At 45.3% G+C, this 22,191-nt stretch overlaps 1 protein-coding gene and 1 long non-coding RNA gene across 2 annotated transcripts in view; both read right to left on the bottom strand.

Annotated features, from left to right (window-relative positions):
* Nucleotides 1-3,060: 3,060 nt before the first annotated feature.
* LOC121834993 lies at nucleotides 3,061-6,201 on the bottom strand. Its single transcript, XR_006077413.1, has 2 exons — nucleotides 5,381-6,201; nucleotides 3,061-4,594 (listed from the first exon to the last, which is right to left on the bottom strand). It is a non-coding gene; the product is annotated as an uncharacterized LOC121834993 (long non-coding RNA).
* Nucleotides 6,202-6,659: 458 nt separating this feature from the next.
* Nucleotides 6,660-22,191, bottom strand: part of LOC115332154 — a 55,737-nt gene continuing 40,205 nt past the window's right edge. Inside the window, exons 9-28 of the mRNA XM_042289138.1 lie at nucleotides 20,041-20,103; nucleotides 19,892-19,951; nucleotides 19,759-19,800; nucleotides 19,623-19,682; nucleotides 19,508-19,558; nucleotides 18,318-18,812; nucleotides 17,959-18,018; nucleotides 17,605-17,658; nucleotides 14,357-14,419; nucleotides 14,209-14,268; nucleotides 14,081-14,122; nucleotides 13,945-14,004; nucleotides 13,826-13,876; nucleotides 10,923-10,976; nucleotides 9,172-9,231; nucleotides 9,035-9,088; nucleotides 8,899-8,958; nucleotides 8,780-8,830; nucleotides 6,756-6,954; nucleotides 6,660-6,663 (exon numbers count right to left, since the gene is read on the bottom strand). Of these exons, the coding sequence (XP_042145072.1) occupies nucleotides 6,660-6,663; nucleotides 6,756-6,954; nucleotides 8,780-8,830; nucleotides 8,899-8,958; nucleotides 9,035-9,088; nucleotides 9,172-9,231; nucleotides 10,923-10,976; nucleotides 13,826-13,876; nucleotides 13,945-14,004; nucleotides 14,081-14,122; nucleotides 14,209-14,268; nucleotides 14,357-14,419; nucleotides 17,605-17,658; nucleotides 17,959-18,018; nucleotides 18,318-18,812; nucleotides 19,508-19,558; nucleotides 19,623-19,682; nucleotides 19,759-19,800; nucleotides 19,892-19,951; nucleotides 20,041-20,103 (1,643 nt within the window). The remainder of the gene's footprint in view (nucleotides 6,664-6,755; nucleotides 6,955-8,779; nucleotides 8,831-8,898; nucleotides 8,959-9,034; nucleotides 9,089-9,171; nucleotides 9,232-10,922; nucleotides 10,977-13,825; nucleotides 13,877-13,944; nucleotides 14,005-14,080; nucleotides 14,123-14,208; nucleotides 14,269-14,356; nucleotides 14,420-17,604; nucleotides 17,659-17,958; nucleotides 18,019-18,317; nucleotides 18,813-19,507; nucleotides 19,559-19,622; nucleotides 19,683-19,758; nucleotides 19,801-19,891; nucleotides 19,952-20,040; nucleotides 20,104-22,191) is intronic.

The following is a 22,191-nucleotide window of genomic DNA, read 5'->3' as shown; positions in this document are numbered from 1 at the left end:
GAAGCTACGTCATTTCTGTAGCAGCATTGGGCTGTTTTATTAATTAATATTTTCGGCGTGACGCTTTCTGCACTGTGAAACTTAAATGAAAACACAAACAACTTCATTTTGGCAAATATTATTCGGAACCAAAAAAACTCGGATAAAAGTGCTTTTTCACTCGGCACGTCCGGTCCAGTGCACTCACTGGACTCGACTCACTCACTCTGCGCGTCCGGTCCAGTACGTCCAGTGCACTGGACGCTGGACATGCGAAGGCACAGAGACACAGCACTTCGGCATGCCAAGGAAGCTTTGAACACGCCATGAAACCGGCGAAACTTCTTTCAAAGAGTTGTGCCTTTTTCTGTGGCACTGCGCTTTCGTAAAAATTTCCACGTGTTCTCAATGGCAAGTATCACGCCTCACACAGAATCTTAAAAATAATCTTCAGCGAATGACGACGAACGGGTAGAAAATGTGTCTTCAACACGCTGCCGCCGGCCTCTGCAATGCTAGCAAAACGGAAAAAAACGGCATGCAAGATGGCCGTCCGGTGGCCGCAGTTGCACTAAGCCACTGTAGTTGCACTACAGTGGCCTAGAGAGTCTAGGGCACTGTAGTTGCACTGCAGCGAACCAGCGGGGATGCGCGATCCAGCAATTGTCCTAGAGATCAGTGGTAGAGTCACATTTTTAGAGCTCGCGACCACCGCTAGGGGCTGTTTCGCGGCCTGTGGTTGGCCACGAGATGCTCGCCTATTTAAACCTATTAATGGCCAAACTGGATAAGGCAAAAAAACATGGCAGTCGTTCGGTGTCTCCCCGAGAGCTGTTGCTCCGCCGTTGAGAAATAATCACTTTTTCTTTTCTTTGTACTCGGACTTCCGACTTGAAATTTTAGCACAACAGGCCAGTCAGACATTTTCGAGAAACGTTGCTACAAGATCCGTTAAGTTTTTATTTTTGCGAGTCATTTTGGAGTGTAATTTGTTTTTTCTGACACCCTGTACAACAAACTTTTGTAATTTTATTTGGTGAATAGTATAATTATAACTGAAGGAAATATTTGTTTCAAGAATGCAGTATATGTATTAAATGAGATTGTTTTCCTCAGTTTTCTTCACGTTTCTTGATAAATTATCCTCCACATTCTAGAGTTCCCCGCTCCCCCCCCCTCCCCCCCCCCCCCCCCCAAAAAAAAAAAAAAAACACATTATGCTGAAAAATTTGAGACCAGCCAACAAAAGTTTTGCAGGCCCTTGTGGCATGTACTCTGTCTTTGAAATATTTTTATTATGTTGAAACATGAGCGGAAGTTTGCTGCGATACCGAAGATATATTTCCCTCTTGGACTCGTGGGTGTTTCTAGGGGATGGGAAATATATTCCCTTCGGCGATTCAAGGGTTTAAAGGGGCCATGAAACGAATTTTGGGTTGGAATGAATGATTTTAAATTGGGACTTTACTAATCGCATATCGTTTAGTTGGCCAAAAGAAAGAGGCTGGAAAGTCAAAAGCCAGCTTTTCGGTACGAACATTTGAAAATATAGCGCACTATTTTGTACCTTCTTGCCTTCGAAAGCTCTCCAGCTTTTCACTATGATACATCCGCGGTTCCAAAAGCGCGTCACCGGCGCCAAACTGACGTCAGCAGAGCCCAGCTCACGCATTGGACACGAGAACTGCGTCACTCGGACGTATGCGCTCGTCAACAATCAATCCGTCGACGAATATTTGGATTCGCGTTCGTGGCCAATGAGTGCCCTGACGGAACTTATTGTCACTGGGGAATGACAAGTTCTATGGTGTGCATAACAAGCACGGTGGAAGCTAGGAGTCATCGCACCGGTGCCGAAGGAATGTCACGACCACGTGATTTCACAATTGGCATTTGAGTTGAGGATTAAAGCTAAGGAGGAAGAAGTAGGAAAATCGTTTCATGGCCCCTTTAAGGTGGCACACGGAAGAGGCACTTAATTGAACTGCTAAGCTCCCTACAGTCACTGAAAAGCGGGAGCCGGGTACAAAACTGCTCACAAGCATTGTCGTCGTCCGACAACCTGTTGGGATTTCCACATAGCGATTTTCACCTAAAGGCCTGTTCACACTCTTGCGACTGCTTGCGACCTTTTAAACCTGGGTTCCTTAAAACTTCTTAAACCAGAGAACACACTGGCGCCATCTATTGGGAAGCAGTGTAAACTCGGCGGTCCGGCATATTTTTTTTTTATTTCTCACGCAATATCCTTTCTTTTTTGGCTCGCAAAGCTTTTGTCAATGTTATAAACGAGCCTTTCTATGGACGCGTATTACGCACATTTGACCTCGGAAATCCCGCAAAACCTTCGCTTTTGTGAAATGCAGTTCTAGGGTCACCGCATAGATGGCGCCACAATGTCAGTGTGTTCCCTCATTCTAGAAACATTTACGAAGTTGTAAGAGATCTCGTCTCTCTCAGTCGTACTCGGTCGCAAGAGTGTGAACGGGCCTTAATGCTTGGCATAAAAAGTTTAACATCCTGCAAAAAGATGCTCGTAAAATATTTGTTCACATGGTCGTTGCTGTCAAATGAGCAAGACTTCAGCATACCATGGGTGGCCCTTTTCCTGATACGCCACTATACAGCAGTAACAGTTAGGCGAGTTGGTATAGATTAGGGTGCCTTCAAGTCCTGCTTCGCTAGTATAGATAGAACATAGTTACAGTTGTGCACAGTAACAATTACAGTAAATAACAGTAACACAAAGACGACAAACAAGCACACTTGTTTGTCGTCTGAACGGTTGTCAGATTCTACTGTAATTGTATCATGTTAAACTTTAAACCATCCTCTAAATGTGGGCAATGAAGGTGTTGGCAACTGGCTCCACCCAGTCCATGCCAGTCATCCACTATGGGAAAGGAAAATTAGACAACCCCCTGTTTTGTGTCAGACTCACAAAAATATATTGCATACATACATTTTCAGCATTCATAAAACAGTATTGTCTAAAATTTAATGCAAGCAGGCACTCCAAATAGATTACTCAAAGAGTGTGAGGTAAAGTACCAGTTGGGAGGCACAGCAGGGAGAATGCTATTCAAGGTCTTCAAGCTTTATTCCCCTTTCTAAAACACAAGGCAGAAAAAGTGAAGAACCAGAGCACTTGACAGGTCTAAACTGAAAACAAAAAAATGTTTTCTCAAAGGGCCTCAGGACTTCTTGCAAGTATGTAAACCGGGAAAATCCCATTTCCGCGTACGACAAACTCTTTGCAGTACTACCAATAAATTGGCTCAGCAGCTCGATGAACAATTAGGACTTCTGTGTCGTAATAATAAATTTACAAAATGGTAAAAATGCTCGTACGATCGATGATTGTGAAAAAAAGTTCCGACAAACTCGATCGTGCCACACTCGAACGCCAACCTATTTGTGCACACACGCGCACGAAGTGAAACCACGACGGGCACCGAATGCGACCACAGGTGCCACAATGCGGGCCACTGGAACTTTGAACGGCAGACAAACTTTTTGGCACATCGACGATACTCGATGTGGGATCAAGAGACTGCATAGAGATGATACGGCGTATCCTGGCACAATCCTTCCGTCGTGATATATAATCGGTAATGCCCGAGCACCTTGACTGTGCTTCACCTAGACGGTGTCAATATTGGCCTTGCCAACTTTCAACAGACAGTATCACCGAAGCCCACGTCTATTGGCGTAGGCTTACACCCACCGCCAAGAGACGGGATCGAGACTGCGAGTTCATGTATTGGACTTGCAGTCTAGGAAATGCACCGCTGACTTGCAGATTGTATATTTTCCAAATCTATGCGGCAAAAAAATGTGAGTCTTTACACGCTGCTTTGAGCTTATGTGCACTATTAATTCAACCGCTCATTCGCAAGCACTGGGTCTCCTTCGCCAAATTTCAAGTTTCGCAAAAAAAAGACATTGGAAAGTAGTCTCTCGTAGTGTGTGGCCACCTTCCACTCGTTTGCGGTAGGCACCTCCCAAGCTGCCACTAGGGTGCCTGGAACGAGTCGTCGTCCGGTGTGTTTGGCGTCCCATTCCGCCCGCACACGAAAAACAAGTCCAGAAGTGGCGACAAACGACAATGCGGAAGATGTCGTATCACATGTCGAGATCCCGGCAGTTGAGGCTAGAAGTTCCATCAAAAAGTATGAGCGAACGCGGGAGTCACTGCTGTTGCGCCGACCCAGCTCTTGGCCGTGGAAGCTTGCCCGGATTGTCAAACTAAAGAGCAACCTGCAGCAGAACCTGCACCCGCCACATCCACCGCCACTGACACGACACCATCAGGATCACAACCGGCGACACCATGACAGCTCTATGAGGGACCACTTCTAAGGAGGCCGTAAACACCGGTCAAGACATGTTCCAGCACCGTACCGCCACTTCTGTATGACCCACAGTTGGGCTGGTCGTGTCCACCGAACCCACCACCCGTAGCCGGTTGCACAGCCGCATCACCGTACACTCCGCGAGCTCTCCTCGCCGCCCGAAATCGCCTTGGAGTCTGTTGTACCGTAGTCGAAGCCACCAAGGAACAGCTTGTAGAACTGCCGGGCTGGCTCTTACCATCTTGTTGACCCACGGCTTCCTGCAGACAAAGGGGTCTATGACTGGCACGGAAATGGCGGCCGGCTGGCAAGGACGGCGACGGACCCGTCAAACCCGACCGGTGGGGTTCGAAATTTAGTAGAATCAACATCTCGTGTCGTCGCTGCATCCCGTACTGTACACAGTTCTTGAAAAATGGGTCCACCGTTTCGTAGCAACGCCTTCACATGCACCACGTTTACTGGGACCTGGAGAATTGTAACGAATAAAGCCTGCACGTCTGCTTTCCCGCGGAGCAGGCACGGAGTGAACCATTGCAGTTTATAGATAAAACTTTTTATTGCGTTTGCGGGCTAAACAGTCGCTGCGCTAAGGTACAGTTTCCTGGAAGGTGCCTCCAGCTGCGGTGTTAAATGTCCTGGCGCCTAAAGTGGTCTGGAAACGGCAACGAACGTCGCAAAAGCCGGAGTGACGTGCTATCGGATGTCGCAATCCTAGCAAATAAGCGTGAAAGTCCCGTAGAAAAAACACAAGAAAAACGAGAAATTGGAAGTGTAGCTGTTGTCACGGTGTTCCAACTTCTGGCTGCCAGGGCTACCGTAAAGCTTTCAGCTGGCGAGCAACCAGCGGCGGAACGGGCATCTCCCGCACCCAGCTCCGCCTCTGCGTCACCAGCAGTATCGCGGCAGGCGACAGCACACACACTTTTACATCATCGGGCGAAAATCGAGAAACCGAATTTGAGGACCTGGTAGGCACACGGATCGGAGACACGATACAGGCACCGTACGCCATCTCCAAAAGCTAATTGAGGAGAGCCCCTTACCTGAACCATCAGAATGTGCCGGCAGGACGACGATCCGGTTCGATATGTCGCAATGCCACCAAGCACTGTGCTGCAACGAGGCCGCAATAACTGTGCCACAACAACTTTGTCAAAACAACTATGTCACAATCAGTTGCTGCTACGACTGTTTGACCTCGCGGAGCTTGATAACGTCTGCTAGCGGCCGTAGTCCGTCACAAACGGCGGGGGGTGCTTGTTGAGGTGGCCTCACCGCAACGGTCGGATCCACGAGGACCTGATGTTGCCCGACTTCCTGCGATGATGCCGCCTCCGGACCTAGAAGCAACAAAGGGATGAGGTTCCACTAACCACTCGCTGTATGGACAGCCCGACGATCGATGCCCACATAGCGAATGAAGACTAGGCATCTTTAGGACCGGTGTGGCGCACAGTGAAGTCTAAGAGTAGAATCTCCCAGCTTCAGAAGCCACTTCGACTGCCTTATAGAAATCTGAGCCTGTAGTACTCACGCACTACAAGTTACGAGCTCCCATCCTCGGCATAAAGTGTTTTGCACTGGATTGTCGAGGCTAGCGTAGCTTTCGCGGTGCTCCAACTCCTTCACACCGGCGGCTTCACTGTGTTTGAAGACCGATGGCATCACCGCAGTACAAACCGAGCCACTTCTCTTTAGAGGGAGAAGAGGTTCTGTTTTTATAAAGGTGAAAGTTGTGAACTTGTAGATTTCGTAGTATAAAGAGGGCAGCTGAGGTTTTATTTAAGTGTTTGGCTATTTGAAAATATCGACGTTTACTGAAGCAAGATATGTTTTCAAGATTTGTCCTGGGACAGTTAATACTGCGAATTGCAAGGGCGCCAATGCCAAATGCAGCTGCAGAAATGTCTTTTGAGACCGGTGATATTTTTTTTTTATCAATTTAGCATATGTTTGTTTGGGCATATTTAATTTTTGTTTTAAAAAAAATCAGAGTAAAATTAAGCTTTGAATATTGGAGAATCGGGAATCTAACACAAATAATCTCCGATAAACCCAGAATTTCCAGCGAAATAAATATTAACTAAAAAAAAACACACTTCAAAATTCACAAATAGAAAACGGAATCCTGCTTATGACATTGTCGGAAGTTTTTTGAGCCAAAAATGAAAGAATGATGTGCAAAATATATAGGAAACACATGTACGGACATGCAGTGTTCCAGTGCTACTTTATAGATGGTGCCAGCATTTTTTCGTCGCAAGAGATTAAAGAGGTTTGAAGCCACACGGTCGAGAGAAGTCGCCAGCGTGTAAACCAGCCTCAACTTCACCACAAAGAAATCCCAAAGACCCACCCAAACCAGCAAGCCACGGCGGCACAACGTCCGGTTGTTCCAGCTGCACCGCCACGACTGGCAGTGTTGCCACCAAGGGCTGCATTGCAATGCCGTGCCGTTCCACGTTGTGGAAGTAAACGACGTTTGCCTGTGGCTGCGCTTCGTCACGGATGGAGGTGGGGACCCACTGCAGTGGCCGAGCCATGACGGTGTACGAGCCAATGGAATTTGTGGGGACTAGATCTTGCTGGAACTCTTTTGGAGCTGCCGCAGCCGGACCTAGAAAGAGCAAACGGATAGATGTCGCAGTGACCACACTGTGAAGGACATTGTATTTATCAATAAAGATTTCTTAAAAAAAAAATAAAAATCTTTCAGCCTTTCCATTCTTGTCAAGAAGGAAGACCAGCGAAGCTATATCTTTACGACGTCTCGGACGATGTCTAGAGGACGACGTCTAGGACGACCTCAAGGGCAATGCCTAGAGGACAACGTCTAGGACAACCTCAAGGGCGACTTCTAGGACAACGTTTGTAGGACGCATAGAACAACCACATGGATGACGCCTAAGTCGTCCTTAAGGACACCACGTCTCCCAGCACAAGCTCTTAGCATTGACAGTACTACAGCAAAACTTTGTTGTTGACCCTTTTTTTCTGGCTTAAGTGGCTTCACCGCAACCGTGACGTCACAAGGGTCAAGTGATGTCAAGAGAGTCACGTGACAGAGGGGAAGGAGGAGGGGCATACCCTCCCCTTAGTACCCTCCCCCCCTCCTCAAAAGCTGCATTCTAATTCGGCGCTACAAGAGGTTGTAAACCTCTCATTTTTTAAGAGTATGTGCAGAGGGCGTTGGTTACTACAAAAACCCCAAGTATAAAGCGGGTTGTTAAAGGGGCACTGACAGGTCAAAATCATATTTTTTTTATTATCCGAAGCGACTGAAAATGATTTTTGGACATTACCTTCACAATTTTAAACTTGGGAACTCAGTACTATACCTGGAGTAAGAAAACAATTTCCCAAAGCCGAATTTCAAGTTCCTGCGCAATCCGCGCCAGTGCAGTGACATCAAAGATTGAGTCGTCCTGCAACTCGAGTTTCTCTCAAACCTCCGAACCGTCTCGAGCAGAAGTGTAGTTTGCCCGTGTCCCGCGATCAACTTCTCTTCTCCGTGCCTGCCGCCTATTGCTTTGAGCAGGCGATACTTCACTTTCGAGTTTGAAGTTCTTTTAGGGCCCTTTCAGCAATCTCAAATTTTTTGAAACGGTGCGAGGTCACAGAGAATGCGCAGTGGACCCTTGTTAGGCAATGTAAGGGGCCACGTCGCGCCGGTTCTGCATGAAAGGCTGACCCGGCAGAGTTGCAACCAAGTCTGTGATACACAGACACCAAACACAGTTGTTTTGACCCTTTAACGATTTCCTTTTCGTAGTCCGATGTGTTGTCGGTGCCTAAAGAAGAGAACTTTGTCCGATTCCCCGACTCGCCGATCATAGTGCCGAGCACCCGCATGTATTTTGAAGGAGGATAAAAAGCCAGGAGGCGACATCATTCCAGACTTCAATGTTCGGGCATGTATTTTGAAGGAGGATAAAAAGCCAGGAGGCGACATCATTCCAGACTTCAATGTTCGGTATTTCAAAAAGAAAAGTCGTAGTGTGTTGGCAACTGCGCTTAAAAACACGTTTCACAAATGCCGTTTTTAAATATTGTAGAAATGTTGCTTACAAAGATTCTAAATTTCAGTATCGATTATGTCACAAATAAAAAGAAGCGAGGAGGTGAAAAAAGGGAGAGAAAAATGCCAAAAATAAGGTGTTTGCGTGTCTGATTACAAGTTGCATCGTTTCAGACAACAACAAAAAATTATGACCTTTGGGGTGTCAGTGCCCCCTGACACTGTGGCGTAGCTCTATGTTAATCCCTCTGCTTTGCATGCAGTGGACCCAGGTTCGATTCCCGTGGGCAATGGGCAATCTTTTTTTGAGGATTTGGCTACGTCAATGACGGGCACCCTGCTACGCCAACTACAACATCAACAATGGACGTCATTTCCAGTGGAGCTTAACAGCTATTGCCGTACAAGTAGCACAGCTACATACCTGCCCCCAGAAAAATCGCCGGAGCGTCGAATCCCGTCGGATCCTGAGGCTCTGCACACAGAGGTGGTTTCAGCATTCAGAACGGTACCTAGCTGTGAAATGATACTGAGACAACAGACCAGTCTTGATGGCCACCGCTGCATTGTTACGTTGTTGGGCCCCTTTGGAAACCTGCGGCTCTGCAAAGGATGAGCTAGAATTCAACCTGTTGCCGGCGATTGAATGTCAAAATTGCCAGTTTAATGAAGCACAGACCTGGATTCGTGTGGAACGTAACCTTTGTCACGTCCCTGTGATCTGGTGGTTCACCTGGTGGAAAATAAATGCGACACGAGACATAACATTTTGACTACATGTTTCCATTACAAAAAGAAATGTTATTGGGAACGTACCATTCGTAAGAGCTGGCACTAGGTTCCCAGGTTCCCAAACTTCCTTGTAATATTCTGGCTCTGTGAGTAAAGAAAGGTGCAATCATTTATAATAAATGTAATGCTTTGCAAGGCCCAGAGTAAAAACACACACAAAAAAATTAAAGCCGTTTATAACTCCGTGTATCGCGGAATTAGAGCGCAGCTCTTGAGGAGGAGGTTGGAAGGGTACTGATGGGAGGGTATACCCGTCCTCCCTCCTCCTCACCTCGTCATACTGCCTGCTACTTCGCCACAAGGGCCACAAAACCTCAGGGGGAGGAGCCACGTGATCTCAGGTGGGGTCACGTGACCCCAGGGGGGGGCGGGGTCACGTGACCTCAGGGGGGTCACGTGACCCCCTACGGTTATGCCGACGGCGACGGCACTCAAGCCGGAAACGGGCGCCTAAGAGCTGCACTCTAATAACAAAAAACAAGCACCAACTTAGGAATGACCTGATTTAACAGATACAAGAGGACTGCTAGGCTCTTCGTCCTGTTCAACATATTCTGGTGGCTCTGCAAATGCAGGGATGGCACAGCAACACATTAGCTTATGCTAAGACAGCACGAAAACAATACATACTATTATGAGATCCTAAAAGGAGGCTTAGCTTGAGATGTTACGAGACGTTTGGTTTATGCCAGGGTACGAAGGAGGGAGGTACGTGCCTGAGCTTAACTGTCACGATGGAGATGTCCTGGTCCTAACAAGACTTTAAAAAAAGGTACCAAGGGACGCTTTGAGTTATGCTGAAATTAAATAGAGCTAGAAGACAGCTGCTTTAAAACTCTGCAATGGAGGACAGCTACAGATCAACAACGCCCAATGTCTTCGGGAAAAGATGTAAGAATTCAGGTATGAAACAAGCTTAATTGTAAATTGCAAACTGTTATTCGCACAAACGTTATTTTAAAAGAACATTTTGTGCTAGAAGTCTTATGCTTCAGTTTTCTGCGGGTACATTCCTATCAAGGAAGAACAGCAGTTGCTCATCCTTCTGTAATGCAAACAAATTCATTTTCGCAAATACCGCAACTTGAAATAAAATGAGAAAAATTTATCACGCAAATATATCACCTCATGATACTTAATGCAATACGTATTGCTGCCTATCAGTAAATTTTGTACCCAAAAAATATTTCAAAAATCTGCGCTTTGCAAATTTCACAAAATATTCAACCTGCTAACATAGTTATTCACAACATATTACTCTGGCTTCTCAAGTTTTAGTGCTATTGAATTATAACAACTCTTATTAACACAAGAAGCTAGAAGCTAGACAACCTAGACTTGTGCACAAGTCTAGGTTGTCAATACATCTGATAGCTTTCTTTTCTAGAACAAGTGACTTGTAACGACAAGATTTTGATACTGTTTCTGCCCAATAAATTTAATCTTGACAGACCAATAATGGTTAACCATAACGCATTAATTCTACAATCAACCTCCAGATCCTATACAACATTCCAGAAACGGGCATCTGGCTGGTCCCAATTTCAGCATTTGTGCATATGGCACGTGCCTTGCATGCCTTATGAAGAAACAAACATGCGTCTGCCGGGCTGTGATGATCATGCGCTGGGCTACAATTTTGTGGACATTGGCACGGTGCACTTGTTCCCCCTGTTTCATTGTAGAAACCAGAAATGCTGGTAGTCCTTTAAGTGCTAGATTTAATCCGAAATGACCTGCTACATCATGTGAAAAATGCTTGTGCAACAACACACCCGTCTTGATAGTAACAGCCGTCGTCGCAGTGTTGCTGCTGGAACCATCCAACCCTGCAAGAGGAGATGGCAAGAGGCTGCGATTAATGCAAAGTATGCGCTGGGAAAATAAGTGTTCTGAAAAAATTCAAAGCACAGAAGTACTTCGCCACCATTAATAATGGAGTGATCACGTTGATGCTAGTATGCTAATACACTTCCAGGTATATTCAAAAGCTTGAAGCTGTTTATAAAGAGAAGCAAAAAAGTGAAAGCCGTTTACAACTCCCTGTAACACCGAATTAGAGCGCAGCTCTTGAGGAGGAGGAGGGAAGGGTACTGGGGGGGTGAAGTGACCTGGGGGGGGGGGGGTCACGTGACCTTGGGGGGTCACGTGACGATGCCGATGATGTCGTCAGTGACGTCACTGATGACGTCATCAGTGACGATGACGATGCGGACTCCGATGACGTCATCAGCGATGATGACGATGACGATGCAGATGTCGGTGACGTCATCAGTGACGTCACTGATGACGTCATCTGTGATGATGACGATGACGATGCGGATGCCCCCCCGAAGTCACGTGACACCCCCAGGTCACGTGACCACCCCCAGGGTCACGTGACCCCCGCCGAGGTCACGTGACCTCCCCGATGACGTCATCGTTACTGATGACGTCTCCGGCATCCGCATCGTCATCGTCATCATCACTGATGACGTCATCAGTGACGTCACTGAGGACCTCACCGGCATCCGCATCGTCATCGCCATCATCACTGATGACGTCATCAGTGACGTCATCAGTGATGATGACGATGACGATGCGGATGCCGGTGACGTCATCAGTGACGATGACGTCATCGGGGAGGTCACGTGACCTCGGCGGGGGTCACGTGACCCTGGGGGTGGTCACGTGACCTGGGGGTGTCACGTGACTTCGGGAGGGGGGTCACGTGACCTCAGGAGGGGGGGGGTCACGTGACCTCGGGGGGTCACGTGACTTCAGAGGGGTCACGTGACTTTGGGTGTCACGTGACCTTGGGGGTCACGTGACCCTGGGGGAGGGGTCACATGACCTTGGGATGACCTTGGGGGCCACGTGACCTTGGTGACGGCGACGCCGCTCAAGCCGGGAACGGGCCCCTAAGAGCTGCGCTCTAAAAACGTCTTGCAGCGCACAAGGCATGAAGCCTCCTGCAACCAATAACGCCAACCCATCCAACTGTCGGCCACGCAGGATAGACATAAATGTGCAAGTTCACCTGGGACGTGTTCCGAAATTTACTCCATCTCGCTTTAGGGTAAAGGTTTTGTACTTTGGGGTTCGAAAACCTACCCACGTCCAGCGTTGCTCTATCTGTCTTGTCACAGGACAGGAGCAGCCAGAGTAACTCATCTATTCGGGTAAGATTTGGAACACAGCCCTAGTCTAGCCTTCGCCGGAATGGCCCCACTTTGTCAAGCAGCAAAGTCGTCCCGCATATCCGAGACAAAACATGCGAAATATCATGAATGATGCACAAAAGAATATATCAGACTGGCAACAAGCTGTTGATGAGACCACCATGAACCTGGTTTGCCAGAGAGCCCACAAAGCATAAGCAAATTCATGGGCTCTCCTCAAAAGCCTCCATGCCCAAATAATAAAAAAAGTTACAGAATAAAAAAAAAACAGTTTGATCATGCTGACAAAGACCCATAAGCACAAAATCTGTGCTTATTAGGCCTATCTTGCCGTGAGAATCAAACAAGACTGTGGCTCACTTCATTTTTATGTATATAAAATGTTTCAACAACGAAGCGCGTCACAACGCCAGAGATCGCTTTTGCACGTTCCGAACGCCGTCCTTGGATAGCTCAGTCAGCAAAGCACTTCTTTCAGTCCCAAGGTGGGGAGGAAAGTTAAAATCCTGCCAGTAACTGAAGTGTCTTTGTATGGCTATACCTATGGGCATAACGCTTTTCGGTGTTCTTTGTTACACCTGGCTGTTACTGCCAGTCGTTACAGTAAAGCGTTACACTAAAACTTTACGGAACTCGTCAAACCAGACTATATTGAACCCATTTACATCAAATTATTCCTTATATTGAAAAATTTTTGTGCACAGTAATGTTACAGTGATAATATATAGCAAAAACTATGGTTACATCGAACAAAAATAGCAGCTGCTACCGACATATCGAACTGCCAAGACCGCCGTTTTGCTCTGCAAGCTGGCTTTCCCCTAAGGCAGGCGGCTGCATTGGGGGAAAGCCAGCTTGCAAAGCAGGCTGGCTTTTTTTTTAACGGAAGACAAAAAAAGATAAAAAATATCTTTTGCAGAAGGAGCGGGGAGAGGGTGCTTCGTGCTCCCTCTCCTTGCTCCGTCCGCAAAAGAGAATATTGTTTCTTTTTTCTTCCAGGCATTTGACACAACACCCCGAAAGAAAAAAAAAGAAAAAAGCCAGCTTGCTCTGCTAGCTGGCTTTCCCCCAACGCAGCCGCCTGCCTTAGGGGAAAGCCCACTTGCAGAGCAAAACGATGCTCTGCAGGGGAAAGTGCTCCTGCTTGGACGTGCTCCGTGCTCTCGGCATAGTTAGGTGCTAATGCGCGAATATGGAAGGCAGCGGCCTCAGCATTTTGGAGTCCGTCGATAGTGTAGAAAAATATCGTTATCGCGGATGCAATGAAGAAAAAGCAGCAAAAGATGCACGACTACTTCACTGTGTAATATTTCAGCAGGAAGGGAATTTTTGAGAGTGAAATTCGTTAAAACTTTTATATCGAATTACCCGCTATATCGAACTGGTAGACGTTATGTTTGCGAGTTCGATATAAACGGGTTTGGCTGTATATAGAGATCAACTAATAAAACACATTCCGTGAAAAAAATAAAAAATATTTAAACGGCAAGAACAATAGCATGGGCATGGCTACATACCTGACCCCTTGGAAATTGCCTTGGTGTGGACTTCTGTCAAATCTGGCGCCTCTGCACAGGTAAGTGATTCCAACATTTAGAGTGGCACCTACCCATAAAATGCCACGAAAACAACAGACCAATCTCAACGAACACTGCCGTGTTGTGCCGTCGTCGAGTCTCTTCGGAAACCTGTGGCTCTGCAAAGAACGATTTCGGATTCAATGTGCTGCCGGCAATTGAACGCCAAAATCTCGAGTTTAACAGAGTACACACCTGCATTGAAATGGAAGGTGACCTTTGTCATGTCCGTGTAATCTGGTGATTCAGCAGACAGAAAAAAGTCATGAGAAAAGGTTCAGACACCTTCCTAGCTACAAAAAGAAATGTTATCAGCAACATACCTTTCGTAAAAGTTGGAACTAGGCTGTTAGGCTCCCGAACTTCCTCGTAACATCCTGGCTCTGCAAGTACAAAAAAGATTGGTATTTTTTTCAATAAAGATAATGTAAAAAAAAATATATATATGGAAGTGTCAACTCTATGACAGACCTGATTTAACAGACACAAGATGGCTGCTAGGCTCTTTGTCCTGTTCAACATATTCTGGTGGTTCTGCAAGTGGAAGCACAGCATAGTGAAATTTTAGCTTATGCTGAAACACAATGAAAACAACACTATAGGATGCTAAAAGGTGGCCTGGTTTGAGATGAACGGCCTGCACCAAGATACAAATGGACTAGATCAGGGGTGGCCAAACTGCGGCTCACGAGTCACATGCGGCTCTTTGCGGGTTCAAGTGCAGCTCGTGGCTCCCGGGTAAGCTGAACCTTTTTCCCCTCCTGTGTCCCTGGGACAAAAAAATATAACAAAAATGTTCCTTGGCAGCTAGACGTGTCCAGTGACCCTGTTCCATTATTGTTCTAGAAAGAATTTCGAACGCATGATGGGCATCAGGGGCAGTGGCTGGCTGGAGAACCATGCAATAATTTTTGTTTAGTGGGTGAAGAAACGTTTTGGTGCCTGGTGTTACTTGTTGTAGTCGACAATTACACTTGACTCCTTTGGAAAGGACGGTTATTTCCGTATTATTTCTTGTTCAAAATAGCCCCCTCCCTCCCCTCCCCCCTTTTTTTCCCTGCGGCTTTTTGAACTTCTTTATTTTTGTCTGCGGCTCAAATCCCATGTCACTCTGGCCGCCCCTGGGCTAGATGTTTTACACTGCTTTTTGAAACAAAATATATAAAAAAAAATATTTTTGACATTTAGTTTTTGGAGATCTACAGGCACTTATGATCATGTACTCAAGTATTTTTATGAAATAAGTCTCTTTTCCCCTGAAACATTGACTTGAAAACATTGTAAAATCGGTTTGTGCATGTTTTCTTGCTATTATTTGCATCCAACTGACCTTTTTCAGAGATTGTTGGGCGCATGCACCGAGTCTGAGAGAGGGGAGGAAAGGAGACGGCGCCATTTTTGGAGGCTCTCTCTCGTGCTCTAAGTCACTTAGACAGTGCTGGTTTGGCTTGAATCCCTTCACTATTCTTACGGCTTGGCTTCACAGTCGCCATACTTCACCACTGCACAGACGTTTAGTTGCACAAATAGCAGCAAAAATGGTTCAAATTCAAGAATTTATAAAGTTCCAGCAGCGGGTGGCGTATGAAACCACCCAATGTCAAACACCCCTCCCTTTTTGCCATGCTTTCAAAAGCCCCTCTTTCAGAAGCCTATGACGCAAATCCCTCGTGTCAGGTGGCCGGGTCTTCAACACGATGGCAAGACATTCTGCTTTTAACTAAAAAAACTAAGTGTGCGTGCGAGTTTGCATAACGCAATCATGCCGTGCCCGGTACTCAAGTAAAGATTAACCGTGGATAAGGCTTTCCATACTTCATGTGCGCTATACACATCCACGTCTTGCAATGTGAAAAGTGAAAAAAAAAAATTATATATTAGTCTGGCAAAACATTTAAAGCGTGCGAAATGGATTACGGCGACAGAACCCTGACGGAACGCGTTGGCAACCGACTGTGAACTTTCGTTGGCAAGACCCACTTCGTCGGATGTTCGTAAACGTGCTGAATTCAAAGAGAGATTCTACCATACCGTTCCTCACTTTTCGACAGTGCAGGCGAGCCTTCGCGACATCAAGACTGCCCGGAATTCACCCTGATCGAGTTTGTTTGCACAGCTCCGGGTGCGGCGATGCCCTGTGCACTTGCACCGTACACCGGACGGAATGCAATAAGCTTGAATAACTTAGGCGATCAACCAGAGCGAAATCAGTTTGTAGTGGTATGGCCTCATAAACAAAGTGCACAAGCTCCGCACAAGGTGGATGGTTGAGTCGGGATCGAAACTGGTCACCATTACTTTCCGTACATAACACTTTGCCTTGAAAGCCGACCCCTTTTTCAGTTGCTTGCACGACGCGACACCGAAGTGACGACTGAGTGACTCTGAGCCGATGGTAGGAATCGATGCGGCATCGACGGTCTATCTATCTTTGAAGGTATAAAGACGAACGAGGTCGTTCGTATCAAAGATAGTGGCTTTCGTTAATCCTCCGGGGTCGTCCTCAGCCATTTCAAAGAAAATAGGCACGCGAAGCAACGACAGAAAGGCACGTTCTGAATGGCGAAAGGTGGAACAAGGGAACACGTAAATATGCGGGCCGGGAGACACGCCGGACGCTGGCGCAGACGATGGAGCAACGGGCCCGAAGCCCCCAAAAGTGTTTCGAGCGAATCCCGCGAGAGCGCGCCACGATCGTGGCCAAACTCTGAAAAAGGCCCCCCATTGTGCATTTTTTTTCTTTCTCCGATAGGTACATGCATGGGGTATATAATTAAGGGGTATAAATATGTTAAACATAATATCCAATTTTTTAGATGCTTTTTATACTTCCTGCAATAAATAACTTTGAAACTAAAAATTCTAAAGTGTCATAAAAACAAAATTTCCTAGAGCTCATTTATACCTTACTGGGCTCTACACTCCTATCAGTTTACTGAGCTATGTTTATTTTCTGATTTGAGTATTTTAATCTGCCTTGGTTCCTTTCCATAATCTTTGCAAATGAAACTTCCAATATTAAGGACACCTTAGTAGTCAGATTGTAAAAGCAGATAAGTTGTGAAAATTTAATTTGTATTCTATTGCAAGTTAGATAAAAAGAAAAAAGTTCTAGAAGCAGTGTTCCCCCTTAAACAGCAATAACAGAGAAGCCATGGACATGTCTTAGTGCAGAGGGACACTTTAGGTGATGCTGAAAGATGCAGAAACTAGAAAATCTAGAAGGGACTTGCTGCTGATAACGTCAGTTATAGTATGTAGCTTTTTTGTGTGGTTCACCTCCTACATTATGCGTGGTTTGTGAAAATTTTATATCGAAAATAGTTTTCACAGCACACTTTACGTTGCGGTTTTGTGTGTGCACTTCTGGAAACCGACTCCCGATTTTTTGTTCCAAAGATATAACTTATGTTGCTGAATCGTGTAAAGAAGAAAGATCTGTGCAAGTCCAGAAATCTAACTTATCAATGCATCGGATTGCTTTTTCTTTTATTGTAGGATGAGTAGCTTAATTGGAAAGATCACTTTCTACTGCTTTTCTCCGGAGCAATGATAGTGGCTTAGATGAGCTCGCAACAGGTTGCCTTATTTGGTACCCGTCCCATTTAGGCCACCTGTTTGGTCTTACAGCCCTCAAATGTTGCCAGCCCTTTACATGCCACATTTTAACCCAAAATGAGCCAATACCTAATGCGAAAACTACTCATGCAGCAACGAACCTGTCTTGATAGTAACAGCTCGCGTCAGACTGCTGTCACAGGAACTGCCCCACCCTGCAAAAAGAGATGGCAGGAGGCTTTAATTACCACAAAGTGATGTGCTGAAAATTAAAATGCTATTACTGCCCAATTCACAGCATAAAAGTGCTTCGCTGCAATTATCAAAGAAACGATCCCACATACTAATCTGCTAATGAATTTACAGGTATTATCAGAAGCCTGAAGCTCTATAGCTGCATGAAGACAAGTTGGCAAAATCTTCTAGTGTTCAAGTCACAGAGCTTCCAACAACTAATAGTGCCAATCCATTAAAACTATCGGCCACGTGGGTCAAAGACAAGTGCGCAAACTCACCTCGTTCATCGTTCGGTAGTATGGATTCACTTTCCTGGGTGACAGAATGGCCCTGCACATCTGAGACAAAAAAATATAATTTATGGTGCATGAAAAAAATATAGTATAAAGAAATTGTCACCAAGCTATTATTTAAACCAGCACATAATCGGCCTGTCAGGCAGCCCCAGAAATAGTTACCTTGTTAGTTCTTTTCAAAAGATTTTGCATCTAAATTTCAAAAGTTATGAAAAAAAATTCCGAGGACACCTAAGCATATCTTCTGAGTTGTGAATGCAAAACCATTAATGTCCAATAGAATGCCACTGAGTGCTCCTTTGAGTTTTGCATCGCGAGTAATGTTTTAGAGTTTCGCTCACGTTTCACATGTGCTGAGGTTGCGGCCACCGACGATATATATGCTTTTTGCCGCTTGAGACGCTTTGCTTTGCGATCCATTTCCCTCTCCCGCTTTCGAATGGCTTCATTCTGTCTCCTAGCACGTTGCGCTGCTGCTCGTTCCGCCCGCCGTGTGTTCGGAGACTTGCACCGTGTTTTCGGAGACTTGCCGACGATGGTGGATTTTGCTGCCTTCCTCTTCGCTCGTTTTGCTGCATTCAGTCGCTCCCTTAGTTCGTCTGCGGTGTACTGGCGTGGACGGCCACGGCCACGTTTCACTATTTCCGAGGTTGCGGCCACCGCCGATATAGATGCCTCAGACGTCGCCATGTTCCTTGGTGCCGAGAGGAGCAGAAGGTGCCGCGGTGCCGGCAGTGAGTGCGGCGATACACCGTGCGGACCGCCCTGGCTTGCGGGTGACTGCCGCGCCGCTGGGTGAGGCAGCGACGGGACTGCGAGGCTCGGCACGGTGCATACTGAAACCAAGTGTCCTCTAATCATCATCATGGCCCTAGCTGCGGGTACCAGTTGACGACGTTAGACCTCAAAGGATAACGTTAGGCCTAACGTCAGGCCAGCGCATAGCCACGTCCCCCATCCCGCAGCGCTGCCAGCAGTTTGGCCGGCCCCTTAGCAACGATGATGCCACTTCTATGAAGCCACATGACACGTCGCAACCAATGGAAATTTAGGTGCATGCCGTTTCAGTCAGCCAGTGGCAATTTAGGTGCCATATTTCGCTGCTACAGACAATGCCGGCTTCGGTCCTTGGGACAGTTAAAGAGACACTGACAGGGTGTTTACGCCCCGATAGGGTATTTCTGCTTCAGGCCTATCATGCCGTGTGAGTCAAACGAGACGGTGGCTCGCTTCATTTGTATGTATATAAAAAGTTTCGACAACGCAGTGCATAACCGCGTTTCGTTGTTTTTCTTTCACAATTGCGAAGTGGTGAGTTCAAATCCTGCCAGGAATTGAAGTGTTTTTATGTTACCTATGGGCGTAACGCCTTTCGGTGTTGGGATTTTTTGTTACGCCTGCCTGTTACTGCCAGCCGTTATAGTAAACAGTTATAATAAAATGTTACAGAACTCTCTATAGAAATCAAATAATAAAACACTCTGCATTAAAAAAAAGTTAAATGGCAAGAACAATAGCATTGGCTACATACCTGTTCCCATGGAAACTGCCTTGCTGTGGACTTCTGGCGGATCTGGCGGCTCTGCACACGTGAGTCCAACATTTAGACTGGCACCTTACCATAAAATGCCATGAAGACAACAAACCAATCTTAACAGCCACTGCCATGTTGTGCTGTCGTAGAGTCTCTTCGGAAATCTGTGGCTCTGCAAAGAACGTGGTCGGATTCAACATGCTCTTTGTGATTGAACACCGAATTGGCCAGTTTAATAAAGTACACACCTGCATTGAGGTGGAAGGTGACCTTTGTCACGTCCGCGTAATCTGGCGATTCAGCAGATAGTAATGAAGAAACTCATGAGAAAATGTTCAGAAATGTTCCTAGCTCCAAAAAGAAATGCTATCGGCAACATACCTTTCGTAAAAGTTGGAACTAGGCTGTTAGGCTCCCGAACTTCCTCGTAACATCCTGGCTCTGCAAGTAAAAAAGGATTGAGATTCTACTCAATAAAGAAAATGTTAAAAAAAAAATATATATATCAAAGCGTCAATTCTATGACAGACCTGATTTAACAGACACAAGATAACTGCTAGGCTCTTCATCCTGTTCAGCATATTCTGGTGGTTCTGCAAGTAAAAGCACAGCATAGTGAAATTTTAGCTTATGCTAGAACACAGTGAAAACAACACTGTAGGATGCTGGCCTAGCTTGAGATGTTTGGCTTGCGCCAAGATACGAAGGAAGGGGGCTAGATAGCACTTATCATCTTGTTCTGAAGTATTTTTGTAAAACAAGTCTCTCTTATCCTGAAATATTGAATTGAAAACATTGTACAATTGGTCTGTGCATGCTTTTTTGCTATTATTTCATAATTAACTGGTATTTACACACTGCTCTTTTATGGAAGCCACATCTCCACTTGCACACATCCAATTGTCCTAGTCTTTTTCTTTCTCCTAGTGTTGTGCGAATATTCGAATTTTCGAATAGTAGTTTCGAATAGTTATCTATTCGATATTCGCTTCGAGAGCAGTTGTAATATTCGTGCTTTTCAAAGTGTTCACAACTCACGGTGGCAAGTTTGTTTACTGTCTAAAGACCAGAAAGAAACGATATCTAAAATCAAGAATATACTCACATGTTTGGCAAAATGGTATAAATACTAGGGTGGGAACTTTGAAATATATTCATTGCATTTATTTCATCAACTTTTTTAATAATGGGCAAAAGAAACCGAGCAACGAACTCCAGAGACGCCGGCGCCATCTTCGCCAATCTTGGCGGCCTGGTTGCCAGCACTCTTTTCTTACCACCACCACGTCCAGACATAAATTTAGAAAAACAAGTTTAGGATAAAAATAAACACTATTAGAAATTTCTCATAACGTGCATAATTGCTCAGAAATTTTCATTTCCGATAAAACTCAAACACGGTTTCAAAACATTTAAACTATAATATTTCGAAGGAATATTATTACAGTGACAAAGTGAGTGGATGACATCGACATTGTCAAAATGACGGCAGCTAAGTCGGTTGGCAAGATGGACTAAAGACAGCGTGAGAAGTCCAGTTTGAAAGTATTTCTGTAAACTTCCCTCTAAAAACGGCCAAGGTTTTTGAACGGCAAGTATTCGATATTCGATTCGAAAATATTCGACCAAAATCACTATTCACTTCGAATTCGATTCAAACTCAATATCCACTATTTGCACAACCCTACTTTCTCCAATACGTACATGTGTGAGGTATCCAACAAGGGGTATAAATATGTCAAACATAACATTAAGTGTTTTTAGACATCCTTTATATTTCCTCCAATAAACAATTTTGAAACTGAACAATTCAAAAGTGTCATCAAAATATAACTTCTCCTGAAGCTTCCATTTATAACTTACTGGAATCCACATACCTTTCAGTTTACTGAGCTAATAGCCGAAAAAGTGTAGTTTCGGCTTCAAGGTAGGTTTGAGCTTGATCACAAGCTGGTGTGTTGCTCAAAAATTGTCTTGAGAACGATGGTTGCCTTTGTCTAACATGGCTAACTGCTTGCATCAGTCTTCGTAACAAAGATGGCATTATTTACAAAATTCAAGTGTATTGTGGAATATGTTTTAGACGTCAAGAGCTCTGGCGACACTTTAAATGACGTTACAGGCATCACTTAACAGACGTTTGTCGCTAAGCATCAGTATAATTTCCAAGGCTGTACTGAGCCGGCGTGCACGTTTTATGTTCCCAACAAGGTGGACAAATATGCTGAATAGGAAGGAACTGCAGTCAAGGCTATGACAAAACCAAGGTAGAACACAAAGAAAGCATTCTGCTGAGGATGTGAGGCATACTATCTGTGTTTCACCAATATAAGCATTCCTTCGTTGAAAAGCACACGTGTTACGGAGGCTAACTCTTCGACGAATTAAAAATAGACGTCAATTAAAGCGCACTAACTTTGAAAAGTAAAAGCCGTGTGTGAAACCCATTTTGCATACCGTATACGGTATTTTTTTTATTTTTCAGTTTTGCATGTTTTTTGTATTAAAAAAAAATATATTTTAAAATCTTTCGACCAAATTGTACCAAACTCTATTTCTTTTGAAAAAAAACAACTAAATGGCTACATTTTGATGTGTTATATTTCTACATACGCCAATTAGATAGGAAAACATAAGCGGTTGCACGGATCCTTCTTATCCCGCGGTCAGAAAAGAGTTAA

Source organism: Ixodes scapularis, unplaced genomic scaffold (genome assembly GCF_016920785.2).
Source record: "Ixodes scapularis isolate PalLabHiFi unplaced genomic scaffold, ASM1692078v2 PGA_scaffold11__112_contigs__length_91849675, whole genome shotgun sequence".
NCBI lineage: Eukaryota > Metazoa > Arthropoda > Arachnida > Ixodida > Ixodidae > Ixodes > Ixodes scapularis.
This window is presented reverse-complemented; position numbering and strand designations above follow the sequence as displayed.